The 21,386-nt window shown below is 33.3% G+C and overlaps 1 protein-coding gene and 1 long non-coding RNA gene across 7 annotated transcripts in view; both read left to right on the top strand.

Annotated features, from left to right (window-relative positions):
* The window catches only part of LOC125669878 (ATP-binding cassette sub-family C member 8-like), a 78,118-nt gene extending 64,079 nt beyond the window's left edge, over nucleotides 1-14,039 (top strand). For 3 of the 6 annotated variants that reach the window (XR_008796095.1, XR_008796093.1, XM_056141092.1), the window contains one exon: nucleotides 5,375-7,430. Coding sequence is in view for 3 of the 6 variants with exons in the window: in XM_056141092.1 (XP_055997067.1) it covers nucleotides 5,375-5,385 (11 nt within the window). In the remaining 3 variants the exon portion in view is untranslated. Of the gene's footprint in view, nucleotides 1-5,374; nucleotides 7,431-10,525; nucleotides 10,576-11,965; nucleotides 12,113-13,855 lie in introns of those variants that run through there. The other 3 variants (XM_056141085.1, XM_056141088.1, XR_008796094.1) reach the window with 2 other exon arrangements.
* A 1,035-nt stretch (nucleotides 14,040-15,074) lies between these two features.
* LOC130047008 (uncharacterized) lies at nucleotides 15,075-20,749 on the top strand. Its single transcript, XR_008796100.1, has 2 exons — nucleotides 15,075-15,233; nucleotides 15,276-20,749. It is a non-coding gene; the product is annotated as an uncharacterized LOC130047008 (long non-coding RNA).
* The last annotated feature ends 637 nt before the right edge of the window (nucleotides 20,750-21,386 follow it).

Here is a 21,386-nt window from a genome sequence, read left to right as displayed (position 1 = left end):
ATGTATGATTTGATGAGAAATATTAATTTCTTTGTGCTATATGGAATATAGTCAAATGTATATTAATGAGGGGAAAAAAAAGAAATAATGATACATAAATAAGTCAGTGATTTCAATGCATTGCTCTATAATAAAATGGTTTTTTAATAAGCAAACAATTTACCACTTTGTAACCACCATCATATTTATACAAATCAGGACATTAGCCATAAGAAAAATATGAATTTTTGAATCATTCATAGTTTCCATATGTTTCCAGCTCTAGCCACGTGAAGGCCTCCTTTCTGTAGAGCCATAATTTCTGTTTTTGAAATGAAAAATTTATAGCCAAAGGACCAAAACCATGAAGAGTAGAACATACAAAAAAATTATATCAAAAATAAATAAATTTTGTGATACTAACATTAACCAATTTCAGTTGTTGATAATTTGTTTTTCTACTGTGTGAAATAAAATTAGTGAAGCGTAATAACCAAAACCATAAAGAATGTAGTGGACAACAATGTAAATTACACAAAAAATCTATGGTATTTCATTAACATAATACAATTTTTCTGTTTGTAAAAAAGAAAGTATTAAAGTCAAAGGACCAAAGCCATAAAAATGCACTAGATAAAAAAATGTAAATACTATATTTGTACAATAACATTATCATAGAATTACAAACATTTAATGAAACAACTGAATTTTTTCCTAACCTACACAAGATCAAGCTGTATTCACTGGACACACCCGTCTGTCAGGGGAGGAATAAGCCTGAAAGTAACCCTACTCTAAGTTCTAACCTACATAATATCAAGCTGTATTCACTGGACACACCCGTCTGGCGGGGGAGGAATAAGCCTGAAAGTAACCCTACTCTAAGTTCTAACCTACATATTCATTTTTTTAAATTATAATGTAGTAAATTTTGAGAACTTAGAGCAGGATTACTTTCAGGTTTATTCCTACCCCGCCAGACGGGTGTGTCCACTGAATACAGCTTGATCTTGTGTAGGTTAGAACTTTGAGTAGGGTTACTTTCAGGCTTATTACTCACCCATTCCATTTGCATTTTGTTAATTTTAATGTTCATATGTTCTGGCCTTTAACTGCATAACTTTTTTTATGCTAATATAATGTTACAAATGTTTTTTTTTTCAATTATGAATCTCATATGGTCTTTTAAAATTCTCTAAATATTTATTTTTTTGTTTTGTTGTAATGGTTTTTGTTGGCATCCTCTTTTTCCCAAACAAGGATATCGTAATGAAATATATAATCTTAATGATTTTTATATGAAACGGATTGTTTTATTTTTAAAAAAAATTATAATTATGTAATATTGAAATATTTTTTATAGTATTAAGTGTTTATATTCCTATCTCTTTTCATCTATTGATCTGTTCTTTTTATGGTCAAGGTCCTAAAATATTTCATTGCTTCATTTAAAAAACAAACTAAAGATGTTTCGTGTATTTTTAATTTTTATCTCTCGTATTTATAGTTTTGGTCCTTTGGTTTTGATATTTTTATCTAACATGAGCAGAAAATGACATGCCAATGAAATTCTTGTTTGTAAATGTAAAACTAAAGATGTTTTAAATTTTTGTCTCTTATATTTTTGATAGTTTGGTTTCCTTTGGTTTCAATATTTTTTATTTAACATAAGCAAAAAATAAATTATAAATGTAAATTTACAGATGTTTTATGTGTTTTAAATTTTTGTATGTTGTGTTCTTCATGATTTTGGTCCTTTGGCTTTAAATTTTTCATTTCAAAAAAAAGAAATTATGGCTCTACAGAAAGGAGGCCTCCACGTGGCTAGAGCTGGGAACATATGGAAACTATGAATGTTTAAATAAATTTCAAATTCATGTTTTCCTTATGACTAACTTCCTTATTTATATTAGTGTGTATGTGTGTGTATTTGTGTGTATTTGTCTTGCAAGAAAATTATTTAATCACTTAAATTACATACTCATGCCTGCCTTTGAGATTAAAAAGTGTTTGAAATAATTAAATAATAAATACTGGTGTTAAATTCATGATATTTAATTTTAAAAAAAATTAAAAATTCATTGAATTCATGTTGGTGACAAAATGACAGGTGATGGGGCATCAACTTATATTAAAAAATAAAAAAAATATACATATATTTGAATTTATAAACTTAGAAAAACCCACCATCATTTAAACTACATCATCGTCTTTAATTTGATCGGGCGTGGTATACCTTATAATACGTCACAAGCAATGGCGCCGGCAAATAGCGCCGGATGTATTGGATTTTTCTATGAATTGGCTGTATAACGGTAACGGTACCAATTCAGTGTACCATTTTTTCCAGATAACCATTTCTCAACCCATCTAAGAGGATATCCTGTGTATATTATCGCAGTATTGGGTATAGTGTACTTTTTTCTGGGTATAGCACTTTTTTGGGGGTATTGCACAGATTCCAGTAACCCCCTCGGTAAGGCCTAAAAATGGCACCGTGTAATTCATGGACTGGAGTTATGGAGTGGCGTTTGGAGTGGAGTTTGGAGTCAAATTTTGGAGTCTGTTTTTTCTCTTTTCTTTAGTTTAATTTTTGCTTTCAAGCAAAAACTTAAATTAATTTCTTTTGTGGTTTTGTTTGTTAATAGAAGTAGTGTTCAATGGAATCTAATTTTGTATTGCATGTGCTAATATCATTTACCCCTCTGTGGCCCCAGATGATTTGGATTTTAGAGAACCAAGTTATCCAGACATTAGGTCACATAGACCAAAATTAAATGGTCATTGTTCACAGTTTAATCAGCATCTCTGAAACTGGGTGTGAAGTATTCTGACCTTTCACTTAATTGGAAAACAATTCTATGAGCTAATGTAACCTAAAACAGTGACAGTTTATTCTATGTTTTAATCAAATTTAACTGTTACATAAATAATGACCACCATTGCTTTCAACACATAATTGGAAGGTGATAAAACCCCTAAACTAAATTTTATCTTTCTGTCACATCTTTGTTATGTCTGCTAAAACTTTTATAGGTTTTTTGACCACACAGCTGTACAATGTAGGTTAATAAAATGTTACAAGGTTGTTTGATTTTTGCAAATTCGTTCAAATAGCTACTTCCATGGTTTATATGCATTTCCATATAATCCATATTGAGGAAGATTATTCAATGATTTTTCTCTCGTTTACTTTAAATATGCAACTATCAACTTGGTTTCTTAACATGGCACTTTAAAAAGATTATCAATTCACATATACATTTACTTAAATAATATACTTTGCTATGCATTCAATATATTGGTGACTCATGTTGTTCTGCGGAAAACTAAGTTAACCCAACACTAGGTCACATAGATCAAAATTAAACGGTCATTGTTGACAGTTTACTCAGGGTGTAAGGATTCTGGGCTTTCACTTAGAAAATTATCTATGAGCTAATGTAATCTAATAGAGCTTTCATTGTCAATTAGTGTACTATCTAAAACTGTGACAGTTTATTCAATGTTTAATAAAGATAAACTGTTTCAAAAACAATAAATACTTTGCTTTAATTGACTGGAGGTGTGATATGACCCGTGGCTGATTTTGTTGTTCTCAGGCAGCATTTTAATGAAGATATTTTACATTGCATCTGTCTGTTAGAATTATTAGGTTAGCACAAGGGAGAGAATGCTTACAGAATAGGAATGCAAGAGTGCAAGTTTTTGAGGGAGGGAGTGGACTATCACTACTATGTAGTGGTATAAGTGTATAACTTATTTTAAATATATTTTTGATAAGTTCAGATAACCAAATGAAAAAGATCTTTCTATTTGTTTTTATTATTTTCTATAAAGATAGGACTTTTTCTGTTAATTACACAATTTAAATCAATCGTGTTTCAAAGATATAAAAAATCTAAAACAATAACCGATTTATTTACCGACTTCACAAAAATAATATATTTGAATAACTCCGCCTTAATTTGATCCCACGACACTATATCTAGGCAATCAACAATAATGGCGAACAATGAAAACGAGGGGTAGACCAGCGAACACAAGCAGTTTAACAGATTTAGAGAGAAAAGCGAGGAAGAGATAGGGAGATATGGAGAGAAGTAAAGAGAAAATTATGCTATATTAACAATATTATGTATATTCTTCCATCATGGCTTTAATTCTGTATTTTCCCGCAGTCATGCGCCTGGCGGATCTTATTAAGATTCAACAGAAAAGTTGAATGTCAATTTAACTATAGAAACAAGAGGTTCACCGAGTTCAAAATCGATGATAATTTTAATTTTAGCGTACATAACATATACCATGTATATCTACGCTCAATTTCATATCATTTTTTAAGCTCAGATACGCCACATATAGCTTTAAAAATTAATTAATATTCTTAAAATTTTATGAAAAACGGTAGGTGTAACACCGAAAAATTGCTTTCTTTGCTATAAACTCTGAACTTAATAGCTCTTGAGAGGCTTGTTAACACATCTAATGAAACTGCATTTAAACAACCAGTAAGGCAGACTAAATCTGTTGATTAATTATGTTCAAAATATTTCCAAAGAACCGTAGTTATTTCGTCAGTATCATGTCTATCTATTCACTTCTGGTTTAATTTTCCCAAGTTCTGACTAAGTGTCAGAAACATAAATTTTAACTGGGTCATTGTTCCTGTGAATTACTAATCAGATGTGAAGCAGCCAACAATCATACAAAAATATTGAAGACTTTCAAACTAATGCAAATTCTTGAACATCTTTTTCCATTCATATTTTTTAAAAATCTCAGACTCCAAAATTCGACTCCAAACTCTACTCCATAACTCCAGTCCATGAATTACACGGTGCCAAAAAATATATGTATGTTTCCGCTTTCCCGACCAACCCTAATTTTTAAAAAAAATGCTTTTTCAGTGAAGATCTGAATTTTCCGTTTCATGTTTACTCTTTTGGAAAAATACAAGTAACGTTGGTCCTGTTCTTAAATTTCAACCATCTAAATCAACAGTCATAATTCATTTTTAAAAACACTCTGAAAACATCAACAACTTTTTCTATTAATCTGAATTTCCTTCATTTTACTTTTAAGGTAATCTGCATTATAAATTATTTCCACTTACTAAATCGACTTCAGAGTTACTGGGTAAGGATTATAAAGTACTTCATACATAGTCAAAATATATTTTCAGTGCATTTTGAGTGGAAATAAATCATTGAAACTGTGCACATAGTTTGTGGAGTCAAAAAACCAGAAATGGGAATATTGTGTACTACATTGTATAATGGGATAGTGCATGTAAGATATTTCAATTTAAATAAAATTTATTTTCTATCATCATTATGATTATTATTGATACATTTAGATTTATATTTAAAGATTGATTAAATTTATTTCACAGAAGACATCTGAATTTTGCAAGAGAAGAGGCTGTCAATCGACTTCAAAAAGTGCCATACTCAATAGACACTATAGATGGCCATGTTCCACCAAAACCCTGTGATTGGGTATTCCCGAAAGAGTATGAAGATAAATTCAAAAAAAAATTAAAGGTTGATGATGACCTATATAGGAGAGAAAACAACTTTCTATTAAAACCACATGGTCCAATCTGGGAAAAACTTGTTGACATGTACCAATTACAGCAAGATGCTTCTAAATCAGCATACCACATACACAGATACTGTTCTGAATTCTCTTTTCTGACACATTATAGCTTTGCTACATATCGTCCTGATGATAACTGGAGGAATGGTCCTGTTCTTCGTCATGAAATTCAACCAATAATTGATATATCTCGTTTGCCGGACTTTCATTACTTACCATATGAAGAAGCAGTTCAACTTGTTGAAACAATGAGGGAGACAGAGGGCTTTTTGCCAGAATTTGTTTAGATACCTGACTTTTTTCTGCCATCAAGGAACATAAAATACATCCTTGAGAATAGCCCAGAGGAGCTACAATCAGATATACAACCCATCTCACAATTAATTGGTGTCTCTGAGGAGGAAATATATGCATATGTTAAAAAACTTGAGGACAAAGAGAAAGCAAAAGAAGACCGGGAGAGGGTGATGCAACAATTTAAAGATTCGCCTCTTTTAAAATTGACTGTGAAAGAAATGAAACAATTGCTCACTGATCATTTTAAATATAGGTGTCATTCCTCATTAAAACTCAAGGCGGACTTTTTAGTATTGTTACAAGAACTCTTTACCAAAAACAAAATGGATGATGCAAGAATCCATAAAATTGTGAAAGACTTTAAAGATAAAAGTTAATGACCTAAAGCTATGGCATAATGTCATCTTTTATAAAAGTGCAAACTATATTTAATGCTTACATTAACTGATTATTTTGTTTTAATCTTGATATATAGTATTTATGTGTAAAACATTTAAAAGACATCTTCTTTAATGCTATTGATACTAAATTGAAGCCAAATGGATATTTAAAATGAGCAGGTAGCCCTTTACCAAAATTGTAAATTTGATGATCCCAGGGGTGGGGGTTTTGGTATTAGGGTGGGGCCAAAATGGTCAGTGATTAAATCTGTTAACAATTGAACATTTTTAACTTCTTCTTGATAACTACACCATTACAATTCTTTTAAAATTTGGTATGAAGCATCTTTGGGACAAGGCTGACATAAATTGTAAATTTCAGGACTCCTGCACCCTTGGGGGCCTTAGAGGTGGGGCAAAAATTGACCAATTTTCAAAAATCTTCTTCTCTAGAACCCCACATGTATAAGAAAAACTAAATACATAGTGATGTAGAGCAGGAAGGTCCTCTACCAAAATTGTAAATTTTATGATCCTCAGGGTAGGGGTTCTGACTCCAGGGTGGGGCCAAACTTGGTATATATAGTGTATATGTTAAATAATATCTTCTTTAATGCTGTTGATACTAAAATGATACTAAATAGATATTTTGAAGGAGTAAGTAGTCCTTTACCAAAATTGTAAATTTCATGATCCTTGTGGGTAAGGGTTTGGTTCCAGGATGGAGCCAAAATTATTATAGTGATTATTGTCTTTATCATTTGAAAGACTTCTTGAAGTTTGCTGATATGGTATAAAAACTAAATACATATGTAGGAAAAGCAGAAAAGGATGTACCAAAATTGTGAATTTTGCAACCCCAGGGTTTTTACTCTAGGGCAGGTCAAAATTAGTCATTTTGCGTTGATGTTACATATATTATGCAATGCCTTTCATCAGCATAGGTTCTTTTGAGAGCATATAAGTTTAAAGAACACATCTTGTTTTATACATGTACTTTTGCTGAATATTAGAATTTAGCTTAGATGTTCAGAACAGGAAATTTTTAGCAGCCCTTGGGACTAGTGATACTTTTAACTAATACTCAGGTGACCGATAAGGCCTGTAGGCCTCTTGTTTAGAACAAAGATGGATACTGTCCAGAGAGTGGCAACAATAAAGACTAAACATTTAGAAGTGTTGTTTTTTCTTTCTGAGTAGAATATTTGTTAACTAGCAAAGCAACAGAAAGGCTGTTTACTTGTAAATAAAGCAATGGAAAGGCATTTGACAATGATCTTTAAAATACGTTTATTGTATTAACTTGTGCACATACACAGTGGCATATATAGCAATGGAAAACCGGGTACTGAAATGCTTTTTGCAAGTTTTTCGTGAATTATGGTAGTTATACACCCACTGCATAATCTGCATTGGTGAAAATGCAGTCTGGTGACATTTTATTGTGTTTAGATAAAGAAAAATATCAGGAAACAAAAAGACATGACTGCCTAGCAAGTTCTACAACTAAGCTTCATTCAAAAAATATATAATTCATTGTTAATATTTCATCCTAAATTTTAAATCACTTCTATCCCAGGTCCAAACTTTGAAGAAGAAAAAATATATACATGGTACCATTTTCGAGAAAACGCTTCTATGGGTGGTACCCCCTAAAATATCCTGGAGTCCTGGGGTAGGGTAGATTTTTTACTGGAATAGCCCTAAGGGCTGTTCCAGAAATGATCAAATGTTTGTCGGGCGCAAACGATATTTTATTGCATGTTATATTTTATGGCGTTGGTGGCCGAGTGGTTAGGCCGTCAGACTCTCGACAGAAAGGCCGTGGGTTCGAGTCCTGGCCGCGGCAGGGCTGACGTTGTGTCCTTGGGAAAGGCACTTTACATGAATTTCCTCACTCCACCCAAGTGTAAAAGGGGTACCTGGCTATAGACAGTGAAAGATATTGTTAGAATGTTAGTGCTCTAGCGCCTGTAATGGCAGCTTGCACTGTATGCTTCCTAGGAGGCTGAGAAAGTTCTAGATTGATATAAGGTCTGCCAGGGTAATAATGTACATTGATAATTGTAAAGCGCTTTGAGCAGCATACGCTGGATAAGGCGCTATATAAAACCAATCATTATTATTATTGTGTGGGTGGTCGTATTTTTTCATATTTTATTTGGTCTGTGGTTGGACTGTTAAAAATTTTTTTATTATGGGTAGTGGGTAGTTTATATTGTTTTTTAATTTTGTGCCACGTGGGTGTTGAGTTTTCAGAATATTTTTATTGTCGCTCTTGTGTTGGTTACAAAACGTCGGAGGGAAAATTGAAAACGTGCTTTCGAAATGCTGCTTTCGAAATCGGAAGTAACATGGAACTATTCGACTTGTAGTGCATAACTTTCTATTTCCATTACGGCACTCTTCAAATTAGAGGCGCGTTTAGTAGGATCCCTTGGGACGTGATGGCGGCGAACTCTGTAGATTATTACAGTTTACAGTGCATCGATCTTGGGAATATTTTTAAATCAATAGGTATTCTGTTTTCTAATAAAAATAGGCAAACCTTGGTTGATTTATGTGAGGGTACCGATGCGTTATATTTATCAGTCAGTGTGATGGTGATATAGAGGCCTCCATTAGAAGACGAACGATTCGTGGAAAAACATATCCATACCCATTTCATGATAATAGCATCGCTTGGACTCCCAATCTTTTAAGTGTTTTTTTGGCCTTTAACGTTTTCTTTGTAAATGCCCACTGCATTTAAAGCATATGAGTTTCTTTAAATATTTTTTGTGTGTGCTTTCATTTTATAGTATTAAAATCTAAAATTTTAAATCAAAATAGTTTGATGGCTTGCTATTAAAGAACACAATTTCCTGTATTTTTAAATTACATAAGTTTTCCTTTCATCATAATTTAGGCTTCATTCACAGAAATGAAATTTATAGTGCAAAAAAAATAAATCTCTTTTGTGTCTAATTTGAGCAAAAAGTCTAAAGAACTAGTCATTAGTTTGGAATTACCTTTAGTGCTGATATGTTAAGCTGACAATGTTTGAATATGTTTTAAAAAATTGAAAGTTGATGTGTTATGTTTATAAAGAGTTCGCATTGATATATTTGCACAATGTATCAAAGGTTGCATGAAAATAGGTTAGGTTTTTTTTTTAATTAGATGGGTCATTGTAAAATGAGTTTTATCAATTTGATGGGTCATGGGGCAATTTTTTATTTTTTTATGGGTGCTTGGTATACACAAAAGGTGCCTCCCTAACCCCCCCCCCCCCCCCCCCATGTATTTATTTCTGGAATAGCCCTAATCTATAGAAGAGCTTCCTGATAAACTAAGTAATCTATAGCAGAGCTTCCTGATAAACTAGATAATCTATGGCAGAGCTTACTGATATACTAGGTAATCTATAGCAGAGCTTACTGATAAACTAGACAATCTATAGCAGAGCTTAATGATATACTAGACAATCTATAGCAGAGCTTACTGATAAACTAAGTAATCTATAGCAGAGCTTCCTGATAAACTAAGTAATCTATAGCAGAGCTTCCTGATAAACTAGACAATCTATAGCAGAGCTCCCTGATAAACTAGACAATCTATAGCAGAGCTTACTTATAAACTAAGTAATCTATAGCAGAGCTTCCTGATAAACTAAGTAATCTATAGCAAAGCTTCCTGATAAACTAGATAATCTATAGCAGAGCTTACTGATATACTAGGTAATCTATAGCAGAGCTTACTGATAAACTAGACAATCCATAGCAGAGCTTACTGATATACTAGACAATCTATAGCAGAGCTTACTGATAAACTAAGTAATCTATAGCAGAGCTTCCTGATAAACTAAGTAATCTATAGCAGAGCTTCCTGATAAACTAGACAATCTATAGCAGAGCTTACTGATAAACTAAGTAATCTATAGCAGAGCTTCCTGATAAACTAAGTAATCTATAGCAGAGCTTACTGATATACTAGGAAATCTAGAGCAGGTCCTTCATTTTGTACTTGACTTCATGATAAGGTCTGACTGTTGAAGAAAGAGATCATTGAAACATTGGTAACTAAACTCAATCAGAAGAAAGTTTGCATGGTAGATTCTGCAGATGCGTTGCACTTGTGTAGAAAACTATTAGCTGCTGGAGATTTTCATATAGAATTTATATCATTTTGTATTATGTAATAGCAGTATTACTCAATCAAGGGTGAGTATCATCATTGTAAAACTTTCAGATAACCGTATTTGAGAAAGATTTGACTTTAATTTTCAGATGCTAATGTGTCGGAGGGAGGTGAGAACTTCAGCGTAGGTCAAAAACAGGTACGTTGCATTGTACATAGGTCAAAAACAGGTATGTTACATTGTACATAGGTCAAAAACAGGTATGTTACATTGTACATAGGTCAAAAGTAGGTATGTTACATTGTATATTGAATTCAGTGTAGGTCAAAAACAGGTATGTTACATTGTACATAGGTCAAAAACAGGTATGTTACATTGTACATTGGTCAAAAGCAGGTATGTTACATTGTATATTGAATTCAGTGTAGGTCAAAAACAGGTATGTTACATTGTACATAGGTCAAAAACAGGTATGTTACATTGTACATAGGTCAAAAATAGATATGTTACATTTTACATAGGTCAAAAACAGGTACGTTACATTGTACATAGGTCAAAAGCAGGTATGTTACATTGTACATAGGTCAAAAACAGGTATGTTACATTGTACATAGGTCAAAAACAGGTATGTTACATTGTACATAGGTCAAAAACAGGTATATTACATTGTACATAGGTCAAAAACAGGTATGTTACATTGTACATAGGTCAAAAGCAGGTATGTTACATTGTACATAGGTCAAAAGCAGGTATGTTACATTGTACATAGGTCAAAAGCAGGTATGTTACATTGTACATAGGTCAAAAGCAGGTATGTTACATTGTACATAGGTCAAAAACAGGTACGTTGCATTGTACATAGGTCAAAAACAGGTATGTTACATTGTACATAGGTCAAAAGCAGGTACGTTACATTGTACATAGGTCAAAAGCAGGTATGTTACATTGTACATAGGTCAAAAACAGGTATGTTACATTGTACATAGGTCAAAAACAGGTATGTTACATTGTACATAGGTCAAAAGCAGGTATGTTACATTGTATATTGAATTCAGTGTAGGTCAAAAACAGGTATGTTACATTGTACATGTACATAGGTCAGAAATTTTTACATTTATTATGAGTCTCGTCTTCCTATCTACATTAATGTAAATAAACAAATCAACTCATGATAACTCCACATATGACTCCACACGAAACAAAGAGATATTGGTTTTCAAAATAATCAGAAAATATATTCAAAGTTCATTTTTAGATTTGTTTTTCTATCGGGAATTTTTGTCAAATGTCCAAAGTGAAATTTGATATTTAAGAGCCATGATTTCTTTGTGTTGTTCACTATGGAGAGGCTTGTTTTGTAGTTATTCTGTTTGGCCCGGGCATTTTTTCGTGATAACAAAGTCCTTTTTTTGTAGCTGTTCTGTTTAGCCCAGGTATTCCTTCGTGATAACAAAGTCCTTTTTTTGTAGCTGTTCTGTTTAGCCCAGGTATTCCTTCGTGATAACAAAATTTTGGGTTTTTTGTAGCTACATGTTCTTTTTGGCCCAGGCATTCCTTCGTGATAACAAAGTCCTGGTGTTTTTTGTAGCTGTTCTGTTTAGCCCGGGCATTCCTTCGTGATAACAAAGTCCTGGTTCTGGATGAAGCCACAGCATCTATTGACCTGGAAACAGACAACAAGCTGCAGAGAGTGATCTCCACGGCATTCGGCGGGAAAACAGTCATCACCATTGCCGTGAGTGTCTTATTCATTTTGTTCTTGCTTAGTGTAGTAGTTTAGATAAAAATCAAACATTCCCATGTTCTCCCTTTGCAAAGTGTTAACTATGAACTCTTGATAACAGTCTTCACGAAAACATTTAAAACTTGCTGGCCAGTCGGACAAGTGAACTGTCTGAATTTACTGGCCCACAGTGAAATTTACTGGGCCCTAAATTTTCATATGTTTATTACATACATTATGGAATGAATTGTAAAATTGTACAATTAATTTACTGAAACTATGGTTATTACTCGTATTCATATCCACTCTAAGACATCCTTTCTGTCGATTCCAGAAAAACAACACCTTACACGGTATTTTCTCTCTTCACCCGCAAACAACAAGACTACAAATTCACGTATTTTTCACAAACATGAAAACAGCCCAAGTGCACCTTGGGAAGTAGCCTAGCATCAAAGTAGCCTTTGCTACTAACATCAAATGTAAACGATTGATTAATTCTATAAACTATAGAAATTGCATAAAATCAGAGATAACTGCACTTGACGAAGTTCATTTTAATTGGACAATGCAATAGAGCAGCAATTACCGGTGTGCTGTGCGATACAGAACGCGGCCATTTTTGTTGTTTCAACAAGTTGTTCGTTTAATATACTCACGTGATCAACGTTCAAGTTATCTTGACAATTACAAGTATAGTTATCGTTCTTTACAAAATAAACAAACCACGATGTCCAAACACTTACTTTATGTGCTATTTTTGGATTTATTTTTATTTTGATGCTAAATTTAAGCAAATAAGACGTTTAGAATATCAAAATCCGATATTATATTTAATGTGACTTACAAAAAGTCTACAAGCCCATCGGACTTCCTGATTTTTAATTTTCACTGACCCGGCCGTAAAATTCACCAGCCTCGGTCTTCGGACCACTGAGTTTTCGTGAAGACTGTGATAATGTGTTGAAAATTCAATGTGTCTACAAACATTTCATTTTGGACAACCCTCATTTGAACTTCAACATAATTAGCAAACACGATTACAATGGAGGAGTAGATTTACTGTGCCACACTGAATTTAAAATTTCACCTCCCTCCCCCCAATTATCCCTTTCCAATGAATTTGAAAGATATTCAGGAATATGAGGGTGTTTGTGTGTACCTGTGTGTGAGGGTGTTTGTGTGTACCTGTGTGTGAGGGTGTTTGTGTGTACCTGTGTGTGAGGGTGTTTGTGTGTACCTGTGCGTGAGGGTGTTTGTGTGTACCTGTGCGTGAGGGTGTTTGTGTGTACCTGTGCGTGAGGGTGTTTGTGTGTACCTGTGCGTGAGGGTGTTTGTGTGTACCTGTGCGTGAGGGTGTTTGTGTGTACCTGTGTGTGAGGGTGTTTGTGTGTACCTGTGCGTGAGGGTGTTTGTGTGTACCTGTGTGTGAGGGTGTTTGTGTGTACCTGTGTGTGTACACCCTGTTTGTGGGGTAAGCTGTTTGTGGGGTAATGTTTGTGGGATAAGCTGTTTGTGGGGTAAGCTGTTTGTGGGGTAATGTTTGTGGGATAAGCTGTTTGTGGGGTAATGTTTGTGGGATAAGCTGTTTGTGGGGTAAGCTGTTTGTGGGGTAAGCTGTTTGTGGGATGGGGGTTGTGAGTTCACTGCACTATCCTGTGGTGTGAGTTTGGTACCTCCCATTGTCTACATTGACACCATGATGATTTCAGGTTATCTAAAGCAGTTTTAAAATTCCCTGTGTTCTGTTTTCAGCATCGTATCTCTACAATCTTGAAGTATGACAGAGTTATGGTTCTTGAAAAGGGAACCGTCAAAGAATTCGATTCCCCACAATCTTTGCTTAGGGACTCCAACTCCATCTTCACTAGTCTGGTACACAGCAGTAAGAAATGAATTCAAACAACGTGCCTGTGATATTTCTCCATCATGTTTTGTTTTTCTACTTCATGTACATTTAAGCTGATAAGCTTATTTATGAGCATAAAGTTAATTTGATGAATAGAAAGGGCCCATCGAAGATTTATATTGCATTTTTATGGCAGTTCCTTTTTGTGTATTGTCAGTTTATTTGGCTTTTTTTTTTTGGTTTAAATGTAATCATTGTTGACTACATATGTAATTAATCAATGGTGAGAATGTTGCATTGAATAATTGGATTTTATATCGATTAGTCTAGAGAATCATTTGTTCTCTTCAAAGTGCAATTTTTAAGATACTGGTGAACAATGTTGGCTACTGTGTATAGTAGATGTATTTTTTTATGAAATGATCAAAATCTGCTTCTTTAGAGACCTAGAATTTTTCTCACTCAGACTGATTCAGTTTTTGTTCATCCAAACTGGCTCAGCACCAGGGTAGAGCACCACTCTTAGTTTGATTATTGTTTTGAATGATTTGTACATTTTTATACCCCCTGCAGACAAACTGAAGGGGGTATATACTGGAATCACCTTGCCCATCTGTCCATAGATATGATTTGTTCAGATATATCTTTAACATCCAATGTGCTTGGGGGGGGGGGGGGGGGGGGGGGTATTAGTCCCATTAGAACAATTCTAGTTTTTTTCTGTGTTAATGGGTAATTACTGTATTTGTATACCATACATTTCCTGTATGATTTTGTTATACATTTTTCAGATGAGGTGTTCTTTGTTCAACATGACACAATACAAACTTTTGACACATTGTCCATATTTTGTTATTTCTCCTCAGTCTCATGTAGAGATATCTTTGTTAAAATTTTACAATCATTTTCCACAAATGTCAGTGTTAGAATTGTAAGTATCTAAACCCACTGATAGAATGTTATCAGATACATGTCAAATATTTTAGATGTACCGGTATTTAAGTTTTTTTCCTCGATAATAGACACTTGAGAGGTTTTCATAGAAACTATCATTTCTGCTGAAGTCTTATATTATAATCACATGTAGGATTTTCTTCTCTGATGTTGAATTTGATGGCATTCTGTCTTGGGGTCTGTACATTCGTGATTCATGACCTTATCCGATATGGAAACTAGAGATTTCAAATTTAGTTAGGTTACGTGTCAGGTCAAGGTCAAACTTCGGTTAAAGGTCAAATTAGATTTTGTAACTAAAGAAGGGGGGTATTGTATTTCTGAGTGACTGTATTTACTTTCATTTTGTTTTCACATTGTTATCAGATTAAGTGCTAGAATGACATGATTATTGTCCTTTAGTGTGTGAGAGTTTATTCATTAAGTTAATTTTTTAAAAATTGTATATTTACGTTTGTTAAGCTAGAAAATATTATAATATCTTAATATTATTTTCCAATCTAAAATATGTACATTTTGTATTTATCTGTTTGCCTCCATTTTGACAGCCGTCGTTTACAACACATTTCTGTTTTGTTTATTTAATTTGTTTTATTATTTTTGTTGTTGTGCGTGTTTATGCTGCTGCGTGATTGACTTTTTGTTTTTACTGATGTCTATTTTTGGATGTTGCTCGTAGTTGATTGTTGTGACTTGTTAAGTTTAAGCTCTTCATTTACTTGAGTCAAGAACACAGATGTACAGATCTATTGGCATTGATGCTTTCCCATACTTTCACATACATACTGCGTGACAATGTATCACTTTAGCGACGCGTTAAAGAACTCTGCGCATGAAAGCTAGAGTTATAGTGTGATTTGTGTTGTAAAAGCATGTTAAAACATTTTAAATTGTAACAATGTCACTTTATATATTACTGAAGTTATTTTACGTGTAGTACATTCCTCGTGTTATTGTTTAGAAAAACGTCCCCGATAGAAATTAACGATTGTCGAGTTGTATTCTGATTTACAAGATTTGTGGACTGGGTCTTGTAAGTGTTTCATTCTTTGTCTGTGTATGTGATATGCTGGACTTGATTATTTATCCAACATTGTATACGTGGATAATGTAGTTCTTTATCTAATTATCATTTATATTAACGTATATATCGAATTATTTCTAAATGATTTATATTTATTTACTATGTTATCAAATCATCAGACACATGTTTACATTGTAGTTGGTGCCACACTATTTCAAATATCACATTGTCCATGTTTTTGTGAATTTTTGTTGAGCATGAACATGATTATTTTTGTCCACTGTGCTGTTTTTGAATATTAGGTATATTTGTCCACTTGAACTTTCTGATTTTTTTTTTTTTTTTTTTTTTTGAATGACGGGTAAAGCTAAGAATAATCGATCATGGAGGTCTATAGATCACTTTTTGCTGCTGTCAGAATTTGACCACTAACATAGTGTCCTTATTCCTTGAATTTGCATTTATTTTATCACTTGCAGATGATTTTTCGCATTTGTCATTCCATTCAGAGTTATGGGACTTTGATCATAAACGTTTCAGAAATTATTATATATCCCTTAATAACAGTGGAATAAAATTTTATTGATATGAGGGCATGCTCATCAACAATTTTTAGAAGTATCACTCATAACAGTATTATTTGTCTACCCTCCCAAATTAAGTCACATATTTGCTTAAAAATTAATTACACTTTGTGCAAGAATCCTAATGCAAGTCAGTTTTTATTCTTAATTTTACAAAATTGACCTGGGTTCACAATGTTAGCAACATAAAGGGGGAGAATTTCCCCACCATTTATTGTAGTCTAAAACACTGGAAACTTTGGAGGAAGTTTTCCTGGCAGGAAACACAGAGCAGGGGCTTGGACAGACTCCATATTTATGCCGTAGATTTATTTTTCTAGTATATGCAAACGACAGAGAAATTTTGTCTGTCCAAAGCCGCACTCTTATGTTTTCTGAAAGAAAAACATTTACAAGAATTAGAATTTTAATATTTTTAGAGTTTTTGTCATATTGGATGTCAAAATGTCTGTAAATATTTGAGACAAATTTTGTAAAATTGATAATTGGGCATGTTCTCTTTTGTGAAGTAAGATAAGATTTAATGTATTTGTTTGTTTTTTAGTTTTGTTTTTGTTTTTGTTTTTTTTTGGGTACAGCTTTATAATTTTGTTTAATACGGGACTTTCGAGATACGGATCCACTCTGACTTTTATCGCGCGTTGAACGTAATTGTAGGGCATGTCACTTCCGGATTACAATAACAACAAAGTAAACAAACATGGAATATTTCAATTGCTATCAATTTCCTGCATTTAAATGCTATCTTTGAAAGAAAGGGGTCACTACAACCATTTATAGGAAAATACAATTGATTAAATTATGCGAGTCGGCACGGGAAATAAATCTAGGGAATATCTTGAGGATATCGGTAAAACTTCACGCCTTGCATCCAATGGTACGCGTCTAAATGCGCCTTTTCCCTTCCATCTAATTTACACCCAGGTACTAAGCACCAATAATGACTTGGATCGTCATCGTGGGACTGCACATAGCTCTTTACGGACCGTCTGTTAGCGAAACACCATACGTATCGATATCAACTTTGCCCTACAAATTGGTTATTATCACGTGACCGTGGTGTATAAACGTCAAATATAATCGGTCGTTCCGGCATATCCCGAAAGTTCCGTATTGGACCAAAAAGTCTGTTATCGTGCATATTCTTTGAGCATTATACATGGCGCAATGATTACTAATTGTGTGCAATGAACAGTGAATGAGGTCATTAGCACAGTTTTAAAGTCATCTGGAGACAAATGGCCATCCATACATTGTAGTAGTTGATGGAACTTTCTTATCGGTCAGGTTTTTAAAAAAAAATTTAGTTCAAAACAATTTAATACAACCATGTATTTCTAATTTTCTGTCAGTATGATTATTTAATTATTACCCTCTGATCACTGACACAGGCAGTTAAACTGACCACTAGCTAAACGAGTCCTCAATGTGTTGATTGCAGCATGAAATGTCACGTACAAGAGATTCGATTCGATGAAGGCGAGGGAATGTATCTTAGACACACTGGGTGGATTCGATTAATGAAATTCTGTTGGTGACACTAGAATTCAATTTATGCATGCTCGGTTATTGAACTCCATATATGAAAATAAAACATATCGTGTTGCGTGGTGTTTGTTTACAACATGGAGGGTAGGAACGCAAGAAATGTGAACTCTGATGGAGAAATGTAATATAAAAAATTGTCATTGTTGCATTAACATAGGCAGTTGTTTTATATCTTCTAATTGTCATATGCTCATGTAGAATTGCATTTTATTAAATTAGTGAAAGACAATGAGTAAATAAATCATTATATTTGTATCATAATACCTGGTAAATTCAGCATTTTATTAAATTAGTTAAAGACAATGAGTAAATAAATCATTATATTTGTATCATAATACCTGGTAAATTCAGCATTTTATTAAATTAGTAAAAAACTGAGTAAATAAATCATTATATTTGTATCATAATACCTGGTAAATTCAGCATTTTATTAAATTAGTGAAAGACAATGAGTAAATAAATCATTATATTTGTATCATAATACCTGGTAAATTCAGCATTTTATTAAATTAGTAAAAGACAATGAGTAAATAAATCATTATATTTGTATCATAAGACCTGGTAAATTCAGCATTTTATTAAATTAGTAAAAGACAATGAGTAAATAAATCATTATATTTGTATCATAAGACCTGGTAAATTCAGCATTTCAACAGCCTGCGCACTCACAAATGCTGTTAATGCTTTTAATTTCCAGTTCGATTTTATTTAAATCTAAAAGAAATTTCGTTAATGTGTCAGAATATTTTTATCGATGCATCTACATATCTGATACAAAATATAAACAAAAGTAATCTTCACACAATGTTTCTTCCTAAGAAGCTGCCATTTTGGAACACTTGTTACTCCTGATCAAATGGAGGGTGTACTCGAGTTACACAAGTTCAACATTCGTGTTGAAAATAAAAAAAAAATGTACAACCCTAGTTACCCGTGTAACTCATTTCACTCAATCGAATTCACCCCTTGTGTCTATTGTGATAAAAATGGTTTTATCATTTTAACTTTAGATGTAGTTACTGATGGGAGGGAGGAAGGGGGGGGGGGGTAATTTTGAATACAGTGAAACTGTCTACTCCGAAATACAACCTGAAACAATTTTTTGTCAGAATGCACAGGTGTTGGAATAAACAGTATAAAAAGAATGGAAGTATGAAGTTAAGGGTTCGGAATGCCCACAGAAACAGATTACACAGGTGTGGGATTAGTCAGTATAAAAAGAATGGAAATATGAAGTTGCGGGTCGGAATGCCCACAGAAACAGATTACACAGGTGTGGGATTAGTCAGTGTACACTGTAGGTTATTGACTGACCTGTGTATGCAGAAGATAATAATTAGTTGGTTTGCAATTATAAGTACAGGGTAATCATAAAAAGGATTGTCACTCGAAAGGTGAGGGTGAAGGAAGGGCATTTCAAGCTTTGCGTAAATTTTTCTCCATTTATAATAACTTCCATCTTTTTATCTCTATACACAGTTAAACTCGGTTACAGCGAACTCAGTTATAGTGAATTCACGCCAACAGTGAAGTGATTTTCATTCCCTAAAGTTTTAAAACATATGAATTTATTGGATTTAACAAATTAAGTTTATTCTTCATCGCCAGCACTTTGCTATAAGCATGTTTTACTCTATATATATATTTATATATATATATAAGGACTTTCATTTAATAGGTCAAAGTACATATAGTAGTGGTCAGTGTTTCCCCTGAGTTCTTCATCTCATTGAGTGTATGCTCATTTCACTGAGTTCTCATTGAGTGTATGCTCATTTCACCGAGTTCTCATTGAGTGTATGCTCATTTCACCGAGTTCTCATTGAGTGTATGCTCATTTCACCGAGTTCTCATTGAGTGTATGCTCATTTCCCCGAGTTCTCATTGAGTGTATGCTCATTTCACCAAGTTCTCATTCAGTGTATGCTCATTTCACCAAGTTCTACATGTCATTGAGTGTATGCATAAGTTATTTGCAATTTGATTTGCCTGTACATGTAGTTTAAATATTTTTTTTTATTATTTTACTTCATTTGATAGAAAATTATTGCAAGTAAATAAAGAAAGGAGCTTTGTAACTGCATCTCTTAAAAGCAGCGACATTGATTTACCCATCAAGCATCACACCCCTGCATGCTGCTTTTCCTTTATGACATTTGAATCTTTTTGAATGCGTTAACAATCAGATTTGATGTGACTAGATTAGACTCAATTGTTCTCCCTGTAGAATTTCATGACTAGTCAAGTAGGGGTTTTATCAATCAAGTGAAAATATCTCTAGATAATTTTTACCAAATTTTAGCAATGCTGAATAACATTTCATGTACAGTGTATGTTGTGAGGGCCGTGAAATGTAATTTATTTGACAGATATTGTTTAGAATTATGACAAGCAATCATTAGAGTTTAACATTTTGATGTTTTTTTTTTTTAATCCAGTATAGTTATTTTAATAAAGATTTTATGAATTTAAAGCTTGTTTGGACTATTTTTAGACAACATGCTTTTATATTCTTAGTAACAATCATATATTTGTACTTGCATTGTAATTTTCTCAAGACATTTCAGTCTCATTATATGCAGAATATACCATGTTGGATTTGCTGGAGTAAAACAGTGTTTTATTTACATAGGAATGACTTGTCTCATAAAAATTACCAAGTGTATAATAAAAGCTAAATTACAACTAAACAACTGAAGTTTTTTGTTAATGGTGTGTGACAATTTTTTATATTTATAATATACATTTTTTCATAGTGTTTAGATATGATAAAAATAATATCAAGTAAACCTTTCTTAGATAATTAATGGTGGCACATGTAGTAGGGAGTTTTGTAATACTGTTATAAACATGACACACCGTTTTTAGCTCGCCCATTGTCTGTCATCCGTCTGTCTGTAAACTTTCACATTTTCGACTTCTCAAGAACCACAGGGCCAATTTCAACCACACTTGGCACAAAACATCCTTGGGGCAAGGGAATTCAAGTTTGTTCAATTGAATGGCAGCACCTCTCTCCCAGGGGAGATAATAATGAAAGAGCAAAAATACACTGAAAACTTATTTAAAATCTTCTCCAGAACCACTGGGCCAATTTCAATCAAACTTGGCACAAAGAATCCTTGGATGAAAGGGATTCAATTTTGTTCAAATGAAGGGCCATGCCCCTTTCCATGGGGAAATAAAGCGAAATAGTGAAAATACATTGACAACTTCAAAAATATTCTTCTCCAGAACTATTTGGCCAATTTCAACCAAACTTGGCACAAAGCATTCTTGGGTGAAAGGGATTCAAGTTTGATCGAATAGAGGGCCATGCCCCCTTCA

This window comes from Ostrea edulis, chromosome 1 (genome assembly GCF_947568905.1).
Source record: "Ostrea edulis chromosome 1, xbOstEdul1.1, whole genome shotgun sequence".
NCBI lineage: Eukaryota > Metazoa > Mollusca > Bivalvia > Ostreida > Ostreidae > Ostrea > Ostrea edulis.
The sequence above is the reverse complement of the archived record's forward strand: the minus strand, read 5'-3'. Positions and strand labels throughout refer to the sequence as shown.